Source organism: Zeus faber (genome assembly GCF_960531495.2).
Source record: "Zeus faber genome assembly, chromosome: 5".
NCBI lineage: Eukaryota > Metazoa > Chordata > Actinopteri > Zeiformes > Zeidae > Zeus > Zeus faber.
In genome coordinates, this window is record NC_137192.1 from 17,940,788 (window position 1) to 17,958,125 (window position 17,338).

General features: G+C 40.4%; 2 protein-coding genes across 4 annotated transcripts; both read right to left on the reverse strand.

Moving 5' to 3' along the window:
• Positions 1–2,466: 2,466 nt before the first annotated feature.
• LOC307230879 (poly(rC)-binding protein 2-like) lies at positions 2,467–13,856 on the reverse strand (the record flags this gene model as incomplete). 3 transcript variants are annotated; one of them, XM_080001352.1, is made up of 13 exons in its annotated part: positions 13,765–13,856; positions 12,577–12,709; positions 12,237–12,260; positions 12,104–12,136; positions 11,864–11,980; positions 11,406–11,537; positions 10,056–10,184; positions 9,718–9,792; positions 8,951–8,992; positions 7,778–7,877; positions 7,438–7,490; positions 6,987–7,156; positions 2,467–3,759 (listed from the first exon to the last, which is right to left on the reverse strand). In XM_080001352.1, the coding sequence occupies exons 2-13, from the start codon at positions 12,643–12,645 to the stop codon at positions 3,723–3,725; spliced, it is 981 nt and encodes a 326-aa protein (XP_079857478.1). In that variant the 5' UTR covers positions 12,646–12,709; positions 13,765–13,856. The 3 variants fall into 3 exon arrangements, with proteins under 3 accessions (XP_079857478.1, XP_079857479.1, XP_079857477.1); XM_080001351.1 differs by lacking the exon at positions 2,467–3,759 and adding an exon at positions 4,766–5,192; XM_080001353.1 differs by lacking the exon at positions 8,951–8,992.
• Positions 13,857–14,406: 550 nt separating this feature from the next.
• On the reverse strand, positions 14,407–16,784 carry prr13 (proline rich 13). Its single transcript, XM_080001472.1, has 4 exons — positions 16,712–16,784; positions 16,036–16,099; positions 15,446–15,900; positions 14,407–14,976 (listed from the first exon to the last, which is right to left on the reverse strand). The coding sequence occupies exons 2-4, from the start codon at positions 16,049–16,051 to the stop codon at positions 14,935–14,937; spliced, it is 513 nt and encodes a 170-aa protein (XP_079857598.1). The 5' UTR covers positions 16,052–16,099; positions 16,712–16,784; the 3' UTR covers positions 14,407–14,934.
• Positions 16,785–17,338: the final 554 nt, after the last annotated feature.

Consider the following 17,338-nt stretch of genomic DNA (forward strand, 5'->3'; position numbering starts at 1 on the left):
ACCTGCCACGAAGCAAACATTTCCTTTCTCAGATATTAGTTTTTTTCGAAACGCAGCAGGGATACGTTCCGGACATCGCAGAGGGGGTCAATATATGAAGATCAATTGCTAATCGTAATGTCCAGAAGCCAGAAAAGAAAAACGACAACGCCTGAAGAAGGACATTCCTAATTATGATTGTGTCAGGGGATGGGAGAATGGAGATCAAAAGGAGATCAAAAGGAGATCAAAAGTCCGACTCAGCTCCCCTCACTCACAGGGCTTTTCTGTCCCGTCTCGTTAAATTCCACTTGTTTTCCGTCATCGCCGCCGCCATCAATTTCTATGTGAGTTTGAAACTTTTTTTTTTTTTTTACCTCTCGAAAAAATTGTGTCATGTTATTTCACGCCATTTCGTGTCACTCTACTCCGTTTTCCTCACTGGAACATTAGGAAATCCTTTCAGGGCTTCTTGGAACATCGTATTAAGTTGTCATTGTTTCCGGGTCAGGTCCTCTGTGTTGCAGCTTGCACTTAATTTCTAATTGTATTAGTTCCAAGGACTGTGTCATATACCATCCCTCCCCCAAAAACATTATGCACTGACTTATCATTTATTTATTTAAACACTACTACTACTACAGTTTTAAACAATGTTTACATTTTTTTTGTTTGTTTTTTCATATTTGCATATCAGGGATTATGTTGTCATTTTTTTACAGTCTGGGTTTTAATATCAATGTAAATATCTGACACTGTAAAATTAACACATTTTTTAAAAAATGTGTCTGTATAATTTAATGGTGCTGATGTTTTCGAGTAGATGACGTTACTGTATATGAACCTCAGAAAGCTTGTGGTACTAGAATATACTGTAGCTGCTGTTCATGTTTGGGCATCACAGCACGGGAAATACAAAAAGAGAAACAATATGTGAGCAGCGAATAAGCAATATGTCTTCTGTTATTTGCTTTTAGGGATGAACCGAACCACCGTTTGATTTTAATTTAGGGCAGAGGTGAAGTGTTTACTTCAGTGATGTTTCCAAACCTCACCTCCATCAAGGGGTGCACACAACACCACGACAGCATGCTGTAGAGAAAGTATGGCTATGTTACTGTGTATGTACGATTCAGAACAACCTCACTGACTTTGTAATGACTCCAGATCAAATGTGAAACAGCGGAAATTCACCAGTTGTTAAAAGACGGCAAACGAAGGAACTCTGTGAAAACGACATAACTCTAAAATGAACTTCAGAAATCCCCACATTACCAACAGGAGTTATCTATAGAAAATATTTACCTGGCTTCACATAAGTCCAGTGGAGCAAGATCATTTTGGAAAACCATCAAATTGTTCTCATGAATCCAGCGATGTTCTTTCAAAGAGTATTTAGTGACTTTGCTCTTTGACTTCGCAAATTAAATTTGGTCATTTCCATCAATGTGAAAAAAATGTAATATATATATATATATATATATATATATATATTATAGCTGAATTTCCACCTGGGTGCGTTCCCATTTTACAAGTGTGCCAATTAAGTCTCCATGTAACATCCAGAAGAGGTTTACTTTAATTTATAGAAATACCCGCATAAGAAAAATTTGATATTTAACGATAACTCCTTATTTTTGTACACTTTAATAAACCCTCTGGGGGAAATTAGCTCTCTGCATTGACCCACCCTGAGTCGGACTTGCCCCGAGGGGCTTATTCTTGATTGAGGCCTATTAAGAGATTGTCTGTGAAACTTTTACAGGTGAAGCCTCAAATATCACGTGGTTGGCGTTTGCTGAGGCACTGAGCAAATCCCAGGAAGTTTAAAGTCTAGTGCAAATTTGAATCTTGAAATTGTTGCTTATCAGCCAGGTGGTTTCTCAGCACATTGGACAGAAATGACAGACGCCCAAGGATTTTTTCGAGACGTGTCAATGATTGAATTCAACAACTAAGAACAATTAAGTAACAATTAAGTAAATTACAAAAAAAAAAATGTAATTGTGAGCTGTATGGGCTCCCCCATGTACAGATTTTGATATCAGCTGATCTCAGTAGAGTCTGTGTCCTTTAAGGAGCCCTCTCGCCACAGATTACTCAACTCGACTTCAGAGTATAATACTTGGCTCCACTGACCAACCCAGTGACTTGGTAGTATCCAATCAATAAGCTAAAAATGGCAGCTTTTGTATTTTATAGGCACTTTGTGTTTATTTTTGGATGAGTCCTGATTGTTCAAGCATTGGAAAGTTGCTATTTGTCCCCCTCAACATATACACTTCTGGAAATGATAATAGTACAATATTGCCAAAAAGCAACAATACTGCCTTCTAGTGGCTGGGTTCTAGAGACACTCACCCCAACATGATTGGAAGCATTACGTTGAAATATTAGGTTTTTATACTGCATTGTGTATTGTAACTGTGTACAATAAATATATTTAAGAAAGAACAATTTAAAATAAAATTTCACTCAAACTCAAAACAGTGAATGTGTTGAATTTATTTCATCAGCAACTACCAAAATTCTCACAGCATTTCACATGTTTATTTCTGCATTTTTATTTTTTATTTTTAAACATTGTTGTGGCACCCAGGTCTACAGTCTCAAACGTGCACAAAAAGATTTCTTTCCTGCAAATAATAAAATAAAATCTGACTTAAGCAAAGCAAAGAGCAGGAAACTAGTGTAAGTCACAACCCCTCTTTGTCTAGTTTCCCAGTTTATTGATTCAGTTCTTAGCCTCATCACATTCGTAGACAAACCAGTCAATGTGCGGGAGTTGACCCCCCTTTGGTAGTTTAAAAAAAATATTTCCTCCATTTTAAAACAAATATTCAAACTTTAGTATATATCAGTCTTTACAAAAAAGCGAGGAGAACCCTCTCTCCTTCTCTGCCCCTGAAGCCAAACCCTCCCCTAAAAGCCCCCCAGCCCGAGCAACGTATGAACACATGAATACAGGGCCAACAACAGAAGGTGGAAAACAGGAATGACACAGAGGGGGGGGGGGGGGGGGGGGGAAAGGTGACATGCACAGTATTACACATCTTAAATTTGAATGAATCTGATCGCATTATTACTAGTGTTAGATGTCCTTGTCATATTTGGAACCAAACAGAATGGGTGACTGTAGAGGCTACATACTTTCTAGGGTGACAATGTCAAACGGAGGGGTGAGGGCTGTCAGATACCAAACATGTAGGATTTGAGATATTAAATGGATAGAACTAAAGAGAGAGATGTCAGGGGAGGGGAAAAATGTCAACAAAAATAAAGTCACTATAGTTCTTTTTTGATACTTTTTTATTTTTCTGTTTTTTGGTCATTTCCTTTTTAAAGAAAAAAAAAAAAAAAAAGAAACAAAAAAGCAAACAAAAAAAAAATTTCTGGCTGTACAGAACTAAATCTAAATGCCTATCCAGAGTTTTCCAACCACACTCTTGTGATGGCAAAGAAAGATATAGGAAAGGGAGAATGATGACATAAAAAATAAAATAAACCATTAAAACCTCCAACTGGACTTGAAAGGGGAGTTAAAAACCAAATTGTTCACCATTTGACTAAAAACAAAAATATAAAATAAATAAATGCAGCATCAAATTAATGGCGGTTGACAGGATTATAACTGAGGGAGAGGCAGGGTAATATATAAATTTCTCAGTTGGATAGTTGCATTGACTGCTCATGGTAGCAATTGATATATAGGTGGGAGTTAGTGCAGTGCAGATGCAGTGTCTTCAGTTGGCCGCCAGTCCAGTGGCCTCAGAGGAGAGTCTGGAGAGAGAGATAGCAGAGGGCCCAAACACCAAGAGACCAGGGGCAGGGAATGAGAAAAAAAAAAAAGAAAAAAAAAAGCATGCAGTCATACCATACAAGACGTACATGTACCTTATACACACACACACACACACACACACACACACAGACACACACACACACACACACACACACACACACACGATCAAATCTCACTATTCATAACACTTAAAAACTTCAGAACTTTTTTTTTTTTTTTTTTAAAACCAAACATTTTTTCGATCATTGTGAGTGAACACGAGTGATTGGCATCAGAATCTGAAGCTATTTTCGCAATAACGGATCAATTTAAAACTCCCAATGACCGAAAAAATATTCAATGTCCCCTTGACAACTCCTTGTGGTTGAAACTTCACCCTAACTCAAAAGATAAAATATGACAGGGTTTGAGAGTTTAACTGGAGATGTCTTTGTTCCAGGGGGAAAGGGAGACATTCTGCACAAATTACCTATTGACTAACTGAATTTGATACCTGAGGGCAATTGCCTAAAAAACCAAACCAATAACTACCCTTGTGTGGGCACGAGTTCTGGTAATATATACATATAGTGACACTTAATGACTGTATATTTCATCGATTGAAAACTAGGTGACATCTTAAGAGAGCTGCTACCTGAGCAAAGCTTACACAAATAGAGAAATGCTTCAGTAAAACATGTACATTTAGGAAAATAATCCATTGCCCATGCTAATAAAAAGGGCTCCAACTCCCTTAGAAACACAATTGTCTTATTAAGCAATGCTTCAGAAAGAGGGAAAAAGAGACAAGACGTTCAAAGCGGATTAATTACAACCAGAAATATGGCAAAGGCCATGTTTGTGGCTTCGTAACATTTTGTTGTGTGTGTGCGTTTCCCCAAATGTGACTTGGCACAGCCAGATACAAAAGCGAGCGCAGATGCAGAGGACAAGAAGCTTTGTCAGCACTTAAGTTAAAGTGGTAGATGACTTATAATTCCAACATTAGTAAGGGGAGAGCCTTCGCCTTTTAGACTTGGAGCCCAACTCTGAGGCAATTTTGGGCTCAGGGGGGATGGAGGGGGCGGAGCTACCCGCCCCACTGCCAACATGGAGGGCCAGGAGCGGGAGGGGCTTGAGACTGAGCAGGCTGGAGACACAGGCAGGAGAGCTGGGGAGCAGAGGGTCAGTGGAAGAGGTGGAGGAAGAGGGAGGAGGGGGCGGCGGCCCTGGAGCCAACAAGGACAGAGGGATGGAGGCTGAGGGGGGCACCACACAGGAGGAAGAGGAGGAAGAGGTAGCAGCGGAGGAGGAAGTGGTGGTGGTAGTAGAAGTAGTAGTAGTAGTGGTTGTGGAGGGAGGGCACAGGCTGCTCTGTTGAGGGTTCAAGGAGGAGGATGAGGAGGAGGGAAGAGGTTTAGAGGACTCTACACTGTAGAAAGAAAGACAAGCAGAGAGACAGGGACACACAGTCGGGATGGGTCACAGGGCAGGCTGGCGAAGGTGGGGGAGAAACTGGGAGGAGGGGTGAGGCAAGTAGGAGAACTGGCATGGAAGTAAGACCAATGAACAAACAAAAACAAAAAGGGGGGGGAAAAAAAAAAAATCCAGATATTAAGGATTGCAGAGGAGGAGGAGGAGGGCAGAGTACTCATTATGAATAAGTCGCTAACGCCAAACTAAAGTGTTAAAGCCAATGCGCTGCCGGGCTTCTCTGGCGCCATGTTTTTAACATTCCCTTTTTGGGTTTTGGATAATTCAAATGATATGGTAACGTAATTTTGCCGTTGTGTATTTGCTAATAACATTTCACATGTCTTCCAATTGGTTATGGACTTTCCCTGCCTTGAAAAGGCAAAATCATTGTTTTAACAGGGAATTTAGATACAAAATGCGGAATACCGTGGTTGTCAGCAGGACCAGCAGATTTCAAGTAGGTTTCTCACCATAGCGTGTAAATTTTCTAAAAGCCAAAAATAGAGGCAATCTAACTACAAAGGAAGGAATCACTGTCCGTCTGTCCGTCCTTCGATTACCTCAACAACCATCCATTCGAACTACTTCACATTTGGCAGGTGTATTGCTAGGGACCCAAGGACATGTAGTGTTAAATTTGGTGTAATTTGGACACGCTACGCGTATCATATTAATAAACCTTGAATTAAACCAGCAAACAGCAAGCCGCTCAGATCGTGGGGCGGGGCTTCGCGAACAGCAAGCCGTGCGCAGCAGCGTGGCGGGGCTTGAGGGCTCTGCGACTTGAGTCACTTCCGTCTGCAGTGCAGCCCGTTGAACAGGCACTGCACTAGTATAAAAAATTTACAAATGCCATCAGGGGTTATGTAAATGTCAGTGTTTTGTACTGTATGGTCATTTAAAAAAAAAGCTATTCATCTCTTTATGATCTCTTTATTCAGGCCTGAATGCACAAAATGTTGACGATTTGGCATGGAGCGACTCAGTGGCAAGCCGAAGATGATAAATTAATTTTAGATATTTTATAAAATGTAATTGTCATTGGTTATCTATGTGTGTGTGGGGAGGGGGTAAAAAAATACAAAAAGAAATAAAAAAAAAAATTAACATTTCTGGGATGGGATAATATCGAGGGTAGGAGAAAAGGGAAGAAGGAAATGAACGTATGACTAGAATGATGGAGTCTAGGCAGATGATAGGGAGCTTAATGTGATATGTAATCAGACCTACCACATTGGTGAGGTAACCAAATATTAGCTGGGACAGAAGCAAGAAATGCCATGAAGTCGTATTGTAATGCCCCCTGATAGTCAGTACATGCTATAGGTTAAGCGGGTTAGCACGTTAGGCGGTTTTTTTTTGTTTTGTTTTTTTTTTTCCAGAAACTAGTTTAATATTGAGAGCACATCTCAAAAGGTTGGAAGAATAAGTAAAATCAAAGCATGACCAAACTGAACAAATGGGAAAATAATAGCAAGGAGAATGGTATAAAAAGAGAAACAAAATCTTTTTTTTTTTTTTTTTTTTTAATAAAAAGGTGGCAGAATCCATCTCCAAATGATTATTTTCTTCACACTCATAGCCTAAAATTTTAATCAGACCAAGTTGAGATGAAAGCGAGACTGAGTGCGTCGTTCGAAGATTATACCATAGACTATACAACTGATTACAAATAATACAAGTAATTTTAAATAAATCCCTGAGTGTATGAATAACCTGTCGAGCGCTGGTATCCGTACATGCATCTTACCTCGCATTGATGAGATATTCTGCCAGGCTGATGCTAGCGGGGGGGCCTGTGATGGTGATTTGGCGGTCAGAGGAGCCATCGACTGGGTTGGCAATCTTGATCTGAGCGCCTGACATCTGCCTGATTTCATTGATCTTGGCCCCCTGGCGGCCAATGATGCACCCAATCAACTAGAGGCAGAAGTGAGGAGGAAACTGGATTAAAGGACAATGCATTGTTGATGAGGCCTCCCTGAAAGGCGTATTTATCTATTTTTCCTCAGGGCTATATAGAACGTCACATAGCACAGATATAAACAGAAAATGATTTGCTAATTAGCTTTTTGAAAATGTGTATAAAACATTTGGATAAATATTAGAACCATAGTTGGAAAGCAAATATGACCTTAGTGTTATATACTTATTCGATTATAGTTCAGATATTCAAAATCCACTCGGTCAGAAGTTCTTACATCATTTGGAATGGTCATCTCATGGGAGCTAGTTTGGGCAGAAGCATCCATTCCTGAAAGAGACAAAAATCTAATGATAATTATCATAAAGGCAATCGGTAATGGTACCAAAAACACATCCAGTTCCTGGTCAACCAACAAGCAAGGAAAAGTTCTACATCCACAAGTATAGCGCAAGCACACATCTCTATCGATATGATCCAATCCATCAATCCATGCATCAAAAATCATGATCCTTTAAATACGAGCGAGGAGGCAAAGATCCGAATTTAAGAGTTCAATGAGAACTACATTTCCAGCTTATGGACCGATATCATGTGGCCTCGCTTTGACAGTGTACCGGTGAATCCCTGGTTGCTGGGTGCAATGGGGAAGGGGCTCTGCTGCATAGCCAGCTGGTGAAGCTTGGTGAGCTGTGGAGAGATAGCAGCAGAGGAAGACTGTGAGAGCAAGAGAAGGGAGAGACATGGGGGAAATAAGGGGAAGAAGAGAAGATGGGAACAAGAAAAAGAGTCAGTATAAAGAAGCAACCATAAAAAAAAATAAAAATACTGACTCCCCACCCCCCACCCCACCACTATTTCCAACCATTTTAGTTTTTCATGGCATCGGTCTATGTAGTTCCCCATAGTTACTCTTTGACAGTGCAGGTTGCGTGAGTCTTTTGAGTCCTGGGTTTGGTACAAATCCTCAGGAGAAAAGATCTCTAGTATACCCAACCACAATACATGGTTTAAATAACAACTACTGCTGTTAAGCTGAACTTTTTCTTATCCAACAACACAACAGCCAGCAGCCGTGGGCAATATAAAGGAGAACATGAAAAGAATGCATCGCTCAGCAATAGATTTGTGCTTAAAAACCGAGGCAAATCTGAACAAATCACAACGCTTATGGGTTAGTTGACTTGTTACACACCAACTACCACATGATGCTTCGACGTACTATCAAATACTAATTTATAGTAAATACAATACAAATTTGGTGTACGAAATGGCATGCCATTCTGGAGGCAGCGACAGCCTAGAGACAAGTGTGCAAAACATGGTGAGCAAAGTGCAGAGGTGAAGAGAAAAACAGGGGTGACATGAGTGACAGAATTAAGGACAGACACTGGATGAAGTTAGAAAAATAAAATGGGTGGACAGCACTGTTATGTGTTGGAAGTGTGGAGAGTCTGGACAAACAAACAAACATTAATGTACCAACTGTCTACGAGTCAACATAAAAAAAAAAAAAAAAAAAAAAATATTGACATTAACTACCATTATTGTATTGAACTACTTTTGTTCTGCGAGCTTTTAAAATCATCACAATGGTAAAGTGGAGGGGAGGCATCACATTACGACACAGTCCAACAAGGATATCCCCAGCTCTACTTCTTTGGGTGAGGGATGCGAGTGTGTGTGCTTGTTCACGCATTTGACTCAGGAATGATTGATGGACCAATTTTACTTTCTATTTTAATGAGGGATGAGGCGGGAGAGGATGTAGAGGTTTCTACCGCACTTACATCTGGCTGTGGAATCGCATGCTGTCCTTGTACAGCATACGCCTGAAACAAATGAGAACAAAGCTTTCATAGGCCTCCCGTCTGACTTCCGACAAAGCATAGTTCCCACTATACTCTGCGAGCTACGTCCCTTGGACACTAATCCAAGTGTTTATCTGCCATACGGGCAGAGCAGGAAAATCTGTCCGGGGTAACGTCTTGTCCAAAGTCTCCACAAATTGGGAAAAGAGAAATCTTAGACATCAGCAAAAACAAACCAAAAAAACAAACAAAAAAAATAAACAAACGAGGAAAAGGGCGAGATTTTTTTTCTTTCGGAGAATTAAAGCGCATTTAGTAAGATGAAAGCATGTTTACAGGCAGCACCAGCAATTATCAAAGTGGCAATTCTTTGGTTTCAGTTTTGATCAATGGAGGAAGTTAGCTGCAACAATTGAGATACACCTCCAAAATCTGAAGTGCCACAAAATTTGAATAACCATCACAGAAATTGTCACTGCGATTGCCTCCTTGACAACACCGATCCTAAAGCAAGCATCCACACCAAGTACCTCACGCCTTTTCTACTTGCTTCCACAGCGTTACATGCACAGTGACAGACCTCTCAGAAGGTAAAAAAAAATAATAATAATTACAATAAAGCACATTTAAGGCTTCCCATGCATGCTCAACATTTTAGTAGTAGTGAATAAAAAATAAGTAAATTGCGTATGAAAAACCTTTGGGAAATAACAAAGAGCAACATGTCACTCCAGTTTAATCAGTACCTGTCCGCCTGCGAAGATGACAGGGGATCCTGAAGGCTTGGGCCGGTAGGGGATGGTGACCCCCTTAGGGGGAGACTGTAGAGTCAAGAATATATATGATTGATACTCCTTTCAGCTGTAGAACTCAGAACTTCACAAGGTTTTAAAGCAACAAAATGGACATGCACATAACTTGTTTTAAATTCTGGAAAATAGTAAGTTGTATGGGCATTATAAAAAAAATAAATCACCTGATTACCACAATTGTAACTCTTGCATTGTGCTGGCTAACACACAGAACAACAAAAGTGTTGTTGCAAGAAATTTGAAGTTGATTGCAATCAAGAGTGTATACACACCTCAAGCATGACCACGCAGATCTGCTTCACACACTCAATAATAGACTGAGAAGTGCCAGCAATGGTGATGGCACGCTCTGTGGAGTTGGGAAGCATGTCTCCTGCCACTTGTACCTGAGCACCTGTCGACTGGAGCACAATGAGGGAGCAAATTGAAAAATAAACTACTGATCTGTGAGATAGGGATCATCTTGTCATCTCAATGTCATCTCAATAGTTGACTGTTGTGACAGAGAATCTTTAGATAAAGCTTGATAAATTAAATGGGTGGATTTGAGTCTAGGGCAAATATTTTATATTTATGAACAGGCAGGATTGTTCATATAAAACACACAATTAGGATTATATGACTTTGCCTTATCGCTCTTTGCTTTATCTTACATTCCTATGAGATGAGTGTTTCAAAGAAGAAGGTCTAGTGTATTTAAAGTTATTTTCAATGGGGTTGATTAATTAAATATCATACAATTGAAAACAAAAATATTTTACTCAATTTCTTCTGCTGCCAAGTCAAATGTAATTCAATATTAAAAACATATTTCCACAGATGGGGGAGTCCAAATCAAATACATTTCCAACAATTATTTTTACCTGCCCTACTCAGTCAGTTGCACTAGATTTGTTGAGGATCCATGGTTTAAAGGGGACCTACTGTGCTTTTTCAGTGGTTGTGTACATACATTTGGGTCTCTGATGGGCCTCCTAACAAACAAACTGTCAAATATGACAACCTGGTTAGATTTAAGTGAGCGTTCTAATGAAGAAGTCCTGTGGTGAAACAAGCCGTTCCGCTTTGCTACCCTCCTACACATCACCAAGGAAGTCATTCTAATTAGAACCGCCCCCCACCTGAGTAACTCCACCCACAGCTGGAGCACATCCGGACCCACTAGCATCGAAGCTAAGAGCTAATCAAGGGAAGTGCTCTGTTGTATTCTGCGCTGCTCCGCACACCGCAATGAAAGTCGGAACAAACTTTTAAATGAGGCCTTGTAGATCTAATAAGTGAAAATTTAGCAACTGTATTGATTATTTCTTGACTCAAATTTGTTCAGAAACATATTTCAGGTGAGGTGACATATGAGGTGACATCGGTCAAAGTTTACAGAGTAGATTCAAACGGCACACGGCGTAAAGCTCAAACCTCTTTGGCTCACAGAACTAGGGGCCTCGGGAGGCTAGCTCCTCCCACTTAAACAGAGCACCAGGAGCATGACAGATTTAGAGGCATGTTTACAATGGCTTGAATGCATCAAAAACATCTTTTATGGACCTCAGAGACCTTTATTAACGTGTGTACATAGGAGCATAATAGTTCCCCTTTAAATATATGAATGTCATCATACATACCTCTCGAATTTCCTTGATCTTGCAGCCACCTTTCCCAATGAGGGAGCCACATTGACTAGCAGGTACGACAATACGTAGAGTAACGGGTGGCTTGCTGGTCGCTGTACTGTTTGTCATTGAGCTGCTTATGTCCTAAAATAAAATGTATATTTAGACCAAGGTAAACAGACTTTGTAATGATCACCAGAATGAAAGATCAAATGTGTGGATCAGATGGATAATCTGTCCATTAGCTGTTGTTGATTTTAGAGTTAGACCATGATTAGACCATGGTAAGGGCCGACTGGCAGAGTAATGTCTATTGAAAATGTAGACCACATGCATTACAAATAGGGTCAAACCCTGTAAAATGTGTCTTGAAATTAAATTGGCTTGATACCATGGAGGATCAGAGTAATTACCGCAATCCTCAATATCTAGTAAGGATTGATCGGGATGATGCATTAAGCGGGACATACCTCTTCCAGCTTTTCAATGATCATGGAGAATGCTTTGAAGATGGCGGTGGTTGGACCTGCCAATGTAATGATTCTCTCGGGACAGTTGCCCTCAGATATGTTGATGCGAGCCCCACTCTACAAAAAGACCAACAGAGAATTTGTAATAAACGGAACAAAAATAACTGTGGATTCTACGCCTTTGTGATATAATGCAACGAACGAGCCGACTGTAAAGTGTTACTATTCCATAGAACCCACCTCTTCTCTCATCTTCTTCACAGATTCACCTTTCTATAAACACAACATTGAATTGGATCAGTTTCCTAATCAAATACAGAATACTCTCCAACTCTACCAGCATTTTATTGAATTAAGACACGCCGGCACTTACCTTGCCAATTATACTTCCAACTTCCTGAAACGACGAACAGGGGAGAAAAGAACGTTAGCTACATCATGTATTGCCGCCATTCGGTGTCCTTGATACAACACGGATATGGATCATTATTGGCTAAATATGCTGGGAAAGGCTAAAAGCAGAAGACACGTCTCTCTCTAAGACTCGATTAGCACTGATGAACTATGTCCCAGTCGTCCCCTCTGTGATGTCACAGGACTCTATTATCAAGCAACGGCTGTTGTTATCATATCCAGTATGGTTTCCTTGATACATGACTGTCAGCGTTAAGTTATTTTCATTTAATATTACAGACTTGTAGAAAAAGCCAGACCTTGCCATGCATGAGCAGTCTGATGGTGAGGGTGACATTGAGCCCTCCTTCAATCACACCGGAGTCCATAACTGGCACAGTGCAGGACTTAGCTCTTGGTACAGAATTGGATTCTTTGGTCACGACGATGGATCTAGCGGAAGAGACAGGGAAAAAAGAATAATAATAAATAATGCACTCAGGCCATGTGTAGGTACAGTACAGCCACCTTGATGAACAACTTAAGGAAATCCTATTGAGATCCATAACTTGTCACATTGTACAGCCGTGAAATGACAGATGTGTATGTATGGTTAATAGGTATGTATACATGAATATAACTGTATTTACAGTGTGCAGCACTTACATATACACAGATTGGACCTGATCACAGGGTCGGGTTTTAATTTGTCGATAAGGACCAGCCGGATCAAATGTATATAGACAAATACGTTTGACTCTTAAACTTAACAGTTGCAGCAATTCACCTACACTGGGAAACAGAAAAGTTCTGAATCCAAGGTTTCCACGTTGTATGTTATTAGACGGAGGCATAACGCTACCTAGTGAAGCTGCATGTGTTTAATAATGTTAAACACATGCAGTCTCTGAGGGGGATTCACAATTTGGGAGCTCGTTCCGGGGCGCTAGCGATTCCTAGCTTACGCTGGCTCACACACGTTGCACATCATCAACAAACAAACCCTTTTTCATTACACCAACGTAGACGTGGTGAGGTTGATGAAGAAAAGACCGCGTCCAATCGCTGGGAGTAGACGGGCATGTTATCGCCACAGCCATGCTAGCCGGTTAGCACTGGGGGATCGGGTGGAAAGGGGGAAATGAATGAAGCATGTGTGCGGTGGTTAGCATGCTAGCTAGGTAGCCAGGTGGCCAGATGCCATTATCCACACAAACAGTCTGTCCAATTCACGCTGGGGATCGTTCTGTGAAGCCACACCGGCGACGCGGTTGAATCGAGTCACTGATATCATCACCCAACGTGACCACTGCCCCCTTCTACTTTCACACCAAATCACCCCACGCTGGCTGCGCGGCCTGTCCGCCTCACGTGAAGCCCGTTAGCATTGGCGCTAACCCGCTAGCCGCCGCGCGCGGTTTCCCTTCGCCTACACCTGATCGTAAACGGGGAATTTAAAAAGCTCCCCGGAGAGAGAGGGGGGGGGGAAAAGAGCGAAACGTCTTTACCTGAGCCGGGCGTTGCGGTGCGGTGAGGCCGGGGGATGGGGTGGGGTTGTAAGGGTAGAATGGGGGGAGAGGATCGGGAGGGTAGAAACCCGGGGGGGAAGAGTTTAGAAAGGATTCGGGGGAAGAGGGAAGAGTGATGTGCGACCGAGCTCCACTCCTTTACACAAAGACAACAAACGGTGACCTCTGACCTTTCCCTCCCGCGCCCCCGCACTTTATTATTATTATTATTATTATTATTATTATTATTGTTATTATATTATTATGGTAAATCTACAACCATTCTGAAATAAAATAACTAAATCACTCGAAACTCAGGTCTTATTATAAAGACTTTTACTTTAGTGACTCAAATGTTTTTTCCTGCTCTTAAAACTTGGCTGTTTATTATTTTTACTCATCTTTCTGCTGAACATATCGTGGGTTTTTTTTTCCTTCGACTCTGTTGTATTCGTTGTCGATTTTTCATATATTTTCAATTATTATTATTTATTCTGTGGCCAACTAGTGGAGGAAAAAAAGCATTTCAACCGATTTTTGGAAACGTTAACTGACCGGTTCTACAGGATGGTTCTACATTGACTTCCATCATCTTGGAAGAAATGAACACAGACACCAGTATCAATACATTATATTATTTATTATTATGCTTTATATTCACACCATTATTTTATTCGTAAACTCTTATAATCACCAGACTTTTGAGTGTAAGCCTAATCTATGTGCTGCTCTTAAAGCAAGGGTCAGATCACAGATCCTGAATTCAGAGTGTTGTTTTTTTTTTTTTAAATCTTATTACAGTAGACACATCACACACATACACACCACATCACGTGATTCAAACAGAGAGAACGGAAACAAAACAGCAGAACGGGATAAGAACTGCACGGGGACGGTGCAGCACCGGGAAGACAAAGGCAGATACTGTTATAATTAGACTATTTATTCTAAAAGGTCGATTCGTTATGATTTTTCAAAACACCGTAAAGAGTTAGACTGATATAAATGTAGTGCTGAAGGTGGCGGAAGGCCTGCACTCCCTCCCTCAGTGTTAAAAATAATAATTAAGAAGAGTCGAAGGGAAATGTCCATGGTCATAGACAAAGCATGCAGGAACGTCCCAAACAGGAGACGGATTTTAAGCTGCTGTCGTCCATTTCTTCCATTGCATCAGTCGCTGCTGCTGCTGCTGCTGCTGCTGCTGCTTGAGGACTGTGTGTTTGGAAGTGGAAAACACATTTTATCGTATAAAAATCCTCTTTATGTAAACAAAATGTCATTTGCATGATGTATCTTTTTGTTTATTGTCAATTAATAAATTTATATATATATATATATATATTGTACTGGCTGACCTGTAACAAATGTGTTCTACGGCTAAAAAGGTGTGATATGTTCAAACAAGGATTTATAAAGCAAATATAAGTGCTCAAATGCAACAAAAAAAAAACCAACTTAATCTCAGTGCAAAGTCTGTGCACTTTTATACACTGGAGAATTTGGGAAGTGAGTCACAATTTTCATATCTATTATGGGTTAAAGGGTTAGGAATACCCACCCATTAATGATAAAAAAATAACTAGTTTTATGATCCACTAGCCAGTTGATTGGAGTGAATCTTACAAAACCGCTTGTTTTCAAAGCCGAACGTTCCCAAGCCCACGGCCAAAGCGAAACGTACCTTGCCGCAATGTTTATGGCCCTTTTTTGCCTTCTTCATCTTTTTCGCCTTTTTCATCTTTTTGTGGGCTTTATGTCCAACCAGCCCCACTCCCATTCCGGCCAGCCCCCCTGCTAGTGCATCACCATGATGACCCTTATGGTGGCCCTTATGGTGGCCGCTTTTGGGAGAATGAGGGTATGGACCCGGGTGTATACCAGCAGGAGGGACCATTGGATAACCGCCAGGAGCTGCAGGAAAGTGGGGCTGCCCCGGGGCTCCATAGGGCATCACCCCAGGAGCCATGGGTAGTGGCATGGACGGGTGCCCCCCTGCAGGATAAGCAGGGTACTGGCCGGGTGGGACCATCGGATTTGGAGCTGGGGGGAAGGCTACGGAGGGGGGTGCGCCAGGGTACGTAGGGTTGTAGCCAGGGGGGTAGGCAGGGTTTGGCGGCCCTACAGGAGGAGGTGGGCCTGGAGTTGGGAAAAAAAAAAAAAAAGTGCGTGCACAGGTGTACATTCATATCAACAAAACGATTAAAACAAAAAGCTTAAACATAGCCAGGTATAAAAACTGTCAAAATTGACTTGTTTCATATTTAGACCTACCTTGGTTAGGCCACATAACGCGACCTTGGGAGAGCAGCAAGAACTGTGGACTTTAAATGAATTCCTGTAAATAGATAGATAGATTGATTGATTGTTGCAGTGTTAAAAAACAATAAGCAAAAACAATACTACTATTACTACTACTACTACTACTACTACTACTAATAATAATAATAATAATAATAATATTGGCAATATGCAACAAACTACTAAATTAATATTACATTTTTAAATAAAAACATTGGTAATATACAACAATATACAATACAACAATATATATATATATACAGACACACACACACATATACACATATACATATATATATATATATATATATATATATATATATATATATATAACAACAGCCTTGTCAAATAGGTTTGGCAAACAATGTAAATGAATGTCTTTACGATTTGTACTATGTTTAATAAGTTTGACGTTTTTCTGCGCCATTATTTTGGGTGACATTTATGTTGGCGAACAGAGCTGCGTGTTTAATTCACAGTCGAGCAGCTTTCCCATCTCCAGGAGTTCCAGCCCACCGATAGTAGGATAGCTCCATGTCCTCCAATAATTATGATGACCCTTCTGAGTCAAATTCCATAAAAACAAAAGTAAAAAAAAATAAAAATAAATAAAAAGTGACGATCGAAAGCGTCTTTTATCGCAGCTTACCTTGGAGTCTTGATATGAAGAAGCTTATCAGGACTCGGGTGTGCAGAGGTTCAGCTTCTACTTCCGCATTGTTTTCCACAGGAAGAAACCACGCCCACCGCTAAAAACCCAAACTCTAAATAACATTTTAAACTGGGGGGAAAAAAACCATTAAATGTATATTTTTTTTAAGTGAAAAAAACAAACAAAAAAAAAATACAAAAATATGAAGAAAAAAAAAGTGTTCATTGAATGCAAAGCGAACGCACCGGATTTTTCGGAAGTAAACAATAGTTCGTTGAGGGAAGAAGAGGTCGTTGAGGGACGACACCCCTGACTCGTTTCATTCATTCAATTATTCTATTATTGTACTTTGTAAATGAACTTTGCTTGTTTGTTCGGCTGAATCAAGTACTGCTCTTGTAATTTTAGGATGTGGCTATTACAATCCAAACTGTTAAACATTCACAACATATCTGTAAACGGTTCTGTTTGCCGATTTTCTACCCTGACGTTGTTTTTATAATACAATAATACAAACACAAATGATAATATTAACAATAACAATAATAATCATAACAATAAACAGGAACATTGAAAGTGTTTAAGCCAGCACATTTGTTTTTTCCCCCTAAATCTCCCAGTGGA

Coding starts and splice junctions, on each gene's coding strand:
- prr13 (XM_080001472.1), bottom strand. Junction 14,977..15,445: donor GCCATAAACATTGCGGCAAG/GTACGTTTCGCT, acceptor CCAAACACACAG/TCCTCAAGCAGCAGCAGCAG.